Source organism: Indicator indicator, unplaced genomic scaffold, assembly GCF_027791375.1.
Source record: "Indicator indicator isolate 239-I01 unplaced genomic scaffold, UM_Iind_1.1 iindUn_scaffold_210, whole genome shotgun sequence".
Taxonomy (NCBI): domain Eukaryota; kingdom Metazoa; phylum Chordata; class Aves; order Piciformes; family Indicatoridae; genus Indicator; species Indicator indicator.
The window spans coordinates 1,712-9,919 of NW_026539285.1; the positions used below are offsets into that span (position 1 = coordinate 1,712).

The following is an 8,208-nucleotide window of genomic DNA, read 5'->3' on the forward strand; positions in this document are numbered from 1 at the left end:
GCGGAGCAGAGCGGGGAGGGAAGGAGGCGGAGCAGGGCGGGAAGGGGGCGGAGCAGGGAGGGAAGGGGGCGGAGCAGGAAGGGAAGGGGGCGGGGTGCATCCCCCTCACCCGGCCCAGGGCGCGTGACGCGTCAGCGCGTTTCGTCACGGCGCACGCGGGGAGGCTGATGCAAGAGATGCAAGCCCGCGGCGGGTTGGCTTAGGGCGGCGGAAGTGTCGTGACGCAACTTCCGGCGCCCGGCTGCGGCACTGCGGATCGCAGCATGGCGGGAGAGGTGCTGGGGAGGACGGCAGCGCTCGCCCTGGGTGAGGCCTGGCGGCGGGCGGCAGCTGCGGCGCCGAGTCCCGGCTGTGCTCTGGCGCGCCGTTGCTGCTCGGGCGGGACGGCTCGAGCCCGGCCAGCGCCCATCGCCGCCAGGGGAAGATGGCGGCGCCAGCTGCTGCCGGTGCAGGGCGCTCGGGCCGGTGGCGGCGTGCTCGGCCTGGGTGCTCCGGCTGTAGGGCGAGAAGAGAGGGGGCTGCGGGGGCGGTTCGGAGGTTGGAGGGATGCTGTAGCTCGGCTTGGTGCAGCACAGGGAGGGGCGAAGGGCGTTGCTCGTGTGGGACGCTGACCAGCTGTTGCCTGGAGGTTTAATACTCCTGCTAGCTGTGGAGATTTTCCGTTCTGCTTGGCCATCTCCACAGCTGATCAATGTCTTTCGGGGTTGCTTCATGGCTGCTTTGTCATGCCTTGCAGAAGAGCTGTATGTCTCTGAGCGAGAGGGCAACGACTCCACTGGTGATGGCACCCAGAAGAAGCCTTTCAAGACTGTTTTGAAGGTAACTGGAGCAGAACTGCTGCTCTTCTGAGGAGCTTGAGCTAGGTGAAGGGATTGGCCCTGGTTTTGCAGCCCTGCCCAGGGGACCAGCAGCAGGATGCCTGCTCAGGCTCTTTAAGGAGGACTTTAGGGCACTGGCTGTGTCACTGATTCTAGTTTTCCCCCTTTCCAGGCTCTGATGACAGCAGGAAAGGAGCCATTCCCTACCATTTATGTGGACTCTCAGAAAGAAAATGAGGTGCTGCAGCACTGGAGCTTCCTAGCAGGTATCCTGGTACCCTTTTGTGTGAGTGGCACAGCTGTAACCCTGTGCCTCCTGCTTTCTCCCTGCATCAACAGAGATGGGCCATCATCTCCAAGTCGCAGATGAAGAATGTCAAGAAGCTGTGGCACAGGGAGCAGCTGAAGAATGATGCCAAGGAGAAGAGGGAGGTAGGTGGCTGGTGCTGGGCAAGGTGGCAGTCACTGCAGTCTGCTGCCTTCTGGTCTGCAAAGTGAGACCTGCCCTTGCATGCTTCCTGGTCCTTCTCCTGAAGGAGAGCAGCTTTAGGCCCCAGGAGTCTTCCAGCAAGGCTTTTGAGCACATCTTGGTTCCTAGGGGTGGCTGCAGGGTGGGAATCTTACGAAGCCTCCTTACAGCTGTCTCATATAACTGTTGTTTTTTAAACAAGGCAGAAGATCTCCTGAGGAGAGAGAAGAACCTGGAGGAAGCCAAGAAGGTTGTTATCAAGAATGACCCCAGCCTCCCGGAGCCCACATGTGTGAGTAGCATCCAGAGCATCTGGGGCTGAGCCTGTGCCTGCTCTGGGGCTCTGGCTACCACCCTGTTACTGGCCTCATGTTTTATCTGTGTTCTTTAGCCCTTCTCTTGCATTTCTGGGGGTGTTTGGGGCCTGTTGGTTCACACGTCATCCTGGTGCGTGTCTGTCTGCTGGCAGAAGCCCTGTTTGTGTTTGAAGCAGCTGCTGAGTTGTGCTGTGTGTGATGGTGGTGGTGTCTAAAGTAAGAGTGCAGGCAGCAGCTGTAGTTTCAGGCAGCGTGGTTCTCCGTGCTTGGCAGGGCCCTGCTGCTGTGAGGTGCTGCAGCCCTTAGCTGAGGGGGCAGCTGGCACTTGTGCTGCTCTGCTTGCTCCAGAGCTTTTACAGCCCTTGGTTGCTGCTGGCACAGCAGTCACAGGAAGGACTCCAGGTGAAGGCTGGAGCTGCTGTCCCAGCACCCTACCTGCTGTGCCCTGGCTGGAGCTGTGCTGTGGGGACGAGTGTCTCATCCACCTGTGTGGGGAAAACTACCTAAGTGGTGACTCACTTCTCTTGATTGCTTCCATTTCCTGCTCTCCAGGTGAAGATTGATGCTTTGGAGGCTTACAGAGGCCAGAGGGTGAAGGTCTTTGGCTGGGTTCACAGGTTAAGGAGGCAAGGTAAGGCAGGAGCAGGGAGCAGTCACCAAAGCCTGCAGGGAGCTGGGACAGGCACAGCAGTGCCCTGCAGGGGAGGCACTAAGCTATGAGCTGAGTGTTAGCACAGTGTCACTACAGCCTTAGAAACTGGCTGGTGTGCAGTTTGGAGGGCAGTGCTGCAGAGCCTCTGCAGAAGGCCAGCATCTGCCCCTGGTGCAGCCAGCAGCTGGGAAGCTCTGGTCACATCTGCAAGGCAGTGAGCAGTAGTCTGCTGCAGTGCACTGGAGAGCGAAGAGCTGAGGCTGGCTGCTGAGATTTCCTCTTTTTCACCAGGCAAAAACCTGATGTTCATTGTTCTGAGGGATGGCACAGGCTTCCTGCAGTGTGTTCTGTCAGATGAGCTGGTGAGTTGGGATGCTGGATGCTGTCCTTAAAGCAGGGAGGTGTCCACATCTCTTTCTGCTTGTGCAGGCTGGGAGGTTCTAAACCTCCTGTTCCTACCACCAGGGAGGCTGTGTCTGTGCCAGAGAGGAGATGCCCCAGGACAGCTGGCAGCAAGGCCTCTCATCACCTGTGCTTTGCTTTCTCTGCAGTGCCAGTGTTACAATGGGCTGGTCCTCTCCACAGAGAGCACTGTAGCTGTCTATGGCACTCTCAACCTTCTTCCTGAGGGCAAGCAGGTATGGCTCTGCTCCACTTCCCCTTTTCCTCAGGGCAGGAAGAGCACAGGTGGGAATGGTTAGGCTGAGCAGAGTTCCCACTAAACCAGACGGGACAGAGCTCCCAGAGCTGCTGCTGTCACCCACAGGGCAGGAGGTGACAACTGAGCTGGGGGACTGTCCTGCTTTGCCCTGGGTCAGCTGCCCACTGCTCTGGCCTGGGGACACTCCCCAGAACAGACCCCAGGAGAGCTTTGTCTTCCCTGCCAGGAGGCTTGTGTGAGGCTAAGAATTTGGGATTAGCTCTCTGCTGTTGCTGGGATGCTTTGTGGGCTCTTCATAGCCTCCTGCTTGTCCTCCAGCACTTGGCAGCTAGCAGGCATCTCAGGAATGCTGCAGTTAGCGTTTTGGCATCTCTGGGTTGCCATCTCTGCCACCCTGCCAGCTGGTGCCAGCTAAAGGGCAAAACCTGGGCTCTGGAACCTTTGCTCTTCTCCACCTGGCAGGCGCCAGGGGGCCACGAGCTGTGCTGTGACTTCTGGGAGCTGGTTGGGCTGGCCCCAGCAGGAGGTGCTGACAACCTGCTGAACGAGGACTCGGAGGTGGATGTGCAGCTCAACAACAGGCACATGATGATCCGTGGGGAGAACATGGCCAAGGTCTTCAAGGTGCGCTCCGGGGTGGTGCAGGCCTTCAGGGACCACTTCTTTGCCAACGGCTACTACGAGGTGAGTGCCACTGCCCTGGCAGTGTCCTGGCACAGAGGCCTCTTGTCTTCCTGCAAACCTGGGTAGGCTTCCCAGCTGATCTGGAAGGGGCATAGGGAAAGCTGGCTCTTGGGAATCCCTGCTTGGATGGCTTGCAGAGGTCTCAGAGGTGTGTCCCAACCTGCTTCGCAGCCAGGCTGGAGGACACCAGCCTGGCAGCAGCACTTGGCTGTGTCCCCAAGGCTCTGCAAGAGTGCCTTCCAGGGTGCTCTTGGCTGCTGTCGCCTCTGTCCCAGCTCTTGGCTCTAACCAGGGCCCTCCTCTCTGGCAGGTCACTCCCCCAACACTGGTGCAGACTCAGGTGGAAGGAGGCTCCACCCTGTTCAAGTTGGATTACTTTGGGGAGGAGGCTTACCTGACCCAGTCCTCCCAGCTCTACCTGGAGACCTGCATCCCGGCGCTGGGTGACGTCTTCTGCGTGGCGCAGTCCTACAGGGCCGAGCAGTCCAGGACCCGCAGGCACCTGGCAGAGTATGATCAGAGCACTGCTCCTGCTGTCTCCTCTCTATGGCATGGGAAGCAGCTGGCAGCTGCCTGGCACGGTGGGCAGTGAGCTGACAGTGTCGTGCTGGTGTAGAAGGTCTGACAGAAGGATGCTTGGGTGGCCCTTGGGGGTTTTAATGGCTTCTCCCCTTTGCAGTGGGAGGCATTAATGGGCACAAAAGGCTGTGGGGTTTGTCGCAGTGGGAGTGAGTCTGCCCTGGTGCCTGGCTGTGGTCTGCAGTGCTGTGGCTCTGTTTCAGGTACACTCACATCGAGGCTGAGTGCCCTTTTATCAGCTTTGAGGATCTGCTGTCCCGTTTGGAGAACCTGGTCTGTGACGTGGTGGACAGAGTCCTGCAGTCCCCTGTAGCCAGCCTGCTGTATGACCTCAACCCGGTAGGGAGCAGCAGGCCAGGAAACGGGGCCCTGGGGCTTGTGCCACTCAGCACCTGCCTGTGGGGAAGGCAGGGCAGGGCAGGGAGCTCTGCTGCCTTGCTGGCACCAGTAGTGATGTCAGCAGGAGGGAAGTGCTGCAGCCTGGTGCTGGCCTCAGAAGCAGGGGCTGTAGGGGAAGCAGCTCCCTGCTGGTGAGCTGCAGGAGCCAGCAGTGTGCACCACAGCACTGCAATAAACCTGCCCCAGAGCTGCTGGCAGCTGGGGCTGCAGCACAAGGCAGCAGTGGCCCAGGTGGTGCACTGTGTGGCCCACCCTGGGCTGTGGAGCTCCCCAGCTGGCGCCACTTGCCCTGTCTGTGCACAGCTGGACCGGGGCAGCGCTGACCTCGCCACTCAGCGCATCCAAAGCCAGGCAGCCCTGCCTCTGACGTGCTGTGCTGAGCAGCATGGGAGCACGGGCTGAGCCGAGCAGGGAGCAAACGGCAGCACCACTGTGCTGCCCGGGGCGGGGCTCCGAGGCTGTGCTGTGCACAGGGAAGTGGGCAGGGGGCAGTGCCAGGCACTCTCTCTGCGGTCGCTGCAGGGCTTCCAGCCACCCCGGCGCCCCTTTCGCCGCATGGACTACAGCGAGGCCATTGAGTGGCTGCGGCAGCACGACGTCAGGAAGGAGGATGGCAGCCACTACGAGTTCGGGGAGGTGAGCCTGCCCTCACGGGCTGTCTGGGCCTCTGTGCTGCTGGGCTGGCTGCCTGGGATGATGCCAAGGAGCAGTGAGGTTTCAGTCTCTGAGTTTAAAGGGCTCAGTGAGGGTTTGGTCTGTGCTGGGAGCTGTAGAGCTGTCACTTTGGGCAGTGCCAGTGTGGGCTGGGCTTTTGTGGCCATGGAAATGTGGGTGGCTGTTGGATCTCTCTTTTGCTCCTCTTTGACACATAAGACAAAGCTCTTTGGTGGAGCTCCAGAGGACTCCATGGTGTGGGCCGTGATGGCATCAGCATAGGAACGAGGTGTCAGCCTTCACTCTGTAAACACTAAAACTGCTGAACTGCTCAGAGTGAAAGCAGACCAGAACCAAGCAGCCTCCCCTGGAGGCGAGCAGCTGAGCTGGTGGAAGCGCAGCCCATAAACACCAGAAGGAAACTCAGCTTCTCGGGGCCTGGGGAGGAGGGAGGCTGGGTGCTTACTGGGTGCTTACTGGGTGCTTACTGGGTGCTTACTGGGTGCTTACTGGGTGCTTACTGGGTGCTTACTGGGTGCTTACTGGGTGCTTACTGGGTGCTTACTGGGTGGTTGGGTAGTCCATGTCTCAGGCCAGGCTTCCCTCAGGCTCCTGTGTGGGCCCCCTGGCAGACCCGCTGCCTGTCCCCTGCCCGTGCTCCAAGCCTGCAGGCCACTGTCTCTCAGGCTGCAGGCGCCCAGCGCGCTCCGCAGCCTCTCGCTGCCCCTGGGGCTGGAGGGGCGCAGAGGCTTTGGGCGCTGCTGAGGCCCTCTTGCAACCGCAGGACATCCCCGAGGCCCCCGAGAGGCTGATGACAGACACCATCCAGGAGCCCATCCTGCTCTGCCGCTTCCCCGCCCAGATCAAGGCCTTCTACATGCAGCGCTGCCGCGAGGACCCCCGCCTCACCGAGTCGGTGAGTGCTGGGGGGCTGTGGCTGCGGGCGGGGGGCAGCGCTCTGGGGGGCTCCTGGCACCTGCTGATCCTCTGGCAGCCTGCTCTGAGGGCATCGAGCCTGTTCCCCGCTGAGGCCGGGAGCTGCTGCCCTGCTGCCAGCACTTGTGTCACTTGCAGGCTGGCAGTGGTGCTCGGGGGGGTCTGATGTCCCCTGTGTCACTTGCAGGCTGGCAGTGGTGCTTTGGGGGGGTCTGATGTCCCCCTGTGTGTCACCTGCAGGCTGGCAGTGGTGCTCGGGGGGGTCTGATGTCCCCTGTGTCACTTGCAGGCTGGCAGTGGTGCTCTGGGGGGGTCTGATGTGTGTCACTTGCAGGCTGGCAGTGGTGCTCGGGGGGGGTCTGATGTCCCTCTGTGTCACTTGCAGGCTGGCAGTGGTGCTCGGGGGGGGGTCTGATGTCCCTCTGTGTCACTTGCAGGCTGGCAGTGGTGCTCGGGGGGGATCTGATGTCCCTCTGTGTCACCTGCAGGCTGGCAGTGGTGCTCTGGGGGTGTCTGATGTCCCCTGTGTCACTTGCAGGTGGATGTGCTGATGCCCAGCGTTGGGGAGATCGTGGGAGGCTCCATGCGCATCTGGGACAGTGAAGAGCTCCTGGAGGGCTACAAGAGGGAGGGCATTGACCCTGCCCCCTACTACTGGTACACAGACCAGGTGGGCATCCAGGCCAGCTCTGCTGGGGCTCTGGTGGCTGTGAAGGTGACACAGTCTGAGCTGGAAATGGCTTTGTGGGGGCCCCAGTGGCATTAAGTGCTGGTCAAGCAGTGGGTGGCAATTGCCAGGCTGTTCAAACTGTGCTGCTTGGCACAGGTGCGTGGTTCCCGTTCCAGGTGACCAGCAGCAGGCTGGGCTCTGTGGGTGTCTTCCACTCCTAGTGTCTTCTCCAGTGGCTCTGAGAGAGCTTACTCCTCACAGGCTTGAATGGTAAAGCTCTGGCTACCAAAAAGAGAGGAGAAAAGGAGGTGGCTGAAGAAGAAGGGCTCAGACTTGCTTTTTCACTTTCCTTTTCCCTCCTGCAGGCCTGACAGTGCCCCAGACACCTGAGCACAAGTGTCTCACCTGCTGATAGGCCTTGTCCCTCACTGCCCAGAAAGGAGCTGGGAGGGGCAAGAGAAGGCTCCAGGGAGACCTTCGGGCTGCATTTCAGTGTCTGAGGGGGACCCACAGGAAGGCTGGGCAGGGACTGTTCGGAAGGGCCTGTGGGGATAGGATAGGGGGCAGTGGTTTGGAACCGGAGCAGGGCAGGTTTAGGTTGGACAGCAGGAGGAAGTTCTGCACCAGGATGGTGGTGAGAGCCTGCCACAGGCTGCCCAGGGCTGTGGTTGAGACCCCACCCCTGGAGCCATTCAAGATCAGCCTGGATGTGTCCCTGAGCAGCCTGCTCTGCTTTGGGGGTGTCCCTGCTGCCTGCAGCAATCGGGCAAGGTGGCCTTGGAGGGGCCCTTCCAACCTGATGCCACCCAGGAGCGTGGGGAGGGGACTTGCCGCGGGCAGCGTGTCAGGTGCCCTGTGTTTCCCTCTGGCAGAGGAAGTATGGCACATGCCCCCACGGCGGCTACGGGCTGGGCCTGGAGCGCTTCCTGACCTGGCTCCTGAACAGGCACCACATCAGGGACGTCTGCCTCTACCCACGCTTCCTGCAGCGCTGCCGGCCCTAGGCGGCTGCAGGCCCTAGGCGGCCTCCCGCCTGCGGCACCGCGCCCAGGGCACGCCGAGGGCAGGGACCCCTCTGGAGGAGAAGTGCTACTGGGGGACTGGCAGCAGCCCTGCGGGGAGCCACGGCGGGCAGCCTGCTGCTGTAGGAGCTGGGGGAGCTTGCTTTCTTTCTTTACCCCCAGGGTATTTATTGGTTCGGATGAGGCTGCTGGGGAGGGAGGCTTTGCTGCTGTCTCCTGCTGCCTGTGGGTGAAGCCGGGGGTGGGTCCATGCATGCCCAGCTGTGAGCTGGGGGACACTGGTGGTGCCCTCCACAGCCTAGCTGGCAGATCCAGCTTTGCCAAGGGCCGAACCACCCCCCCCCCCA

At 61.1% G+C, this 8,208-nt stretch overlaps 1 protein-coding gene across 1 annotated transcript; it reads left to right on the plus strand.

The window, feature by feature from the left end:
- The first annotated feature begins 263 nt into the window (after positions 1 to 263).
- On the plus strand, positions 264 to 7,843 carry NARS1 (asparaginyl-tRNA synthetase 1). The gene is made up of 15 exons (XM_054398944.1): positions 264 to 306; positions 737 to 819; positions 991 to 1,056; positions 1,158 to 1,250; positions 1,490 to 1,579; positions 2,157 to 2,235; positions 2,548 to 2,618; positions 2,808 to 2,894; positions 3,380 to 3,601; positions 3,912 to 4,111; positions 4,384 to 4,519; positions 5,102 to 5,215; positions 6,018 to 6,149; positions 6,708 to 6,839; positions 7,712 to 7,843. Exons 1-15 carry the CDS (start codon positions 264 to 266, stop codon positions 7,841 to 7,843), a joined length of 1,680 nt encoding a protein of 559 aa, XP_054254919.1.
- The last annotated feature ends 365 nt before the right edge of the window (positions 7,844 to 8,208 follow it).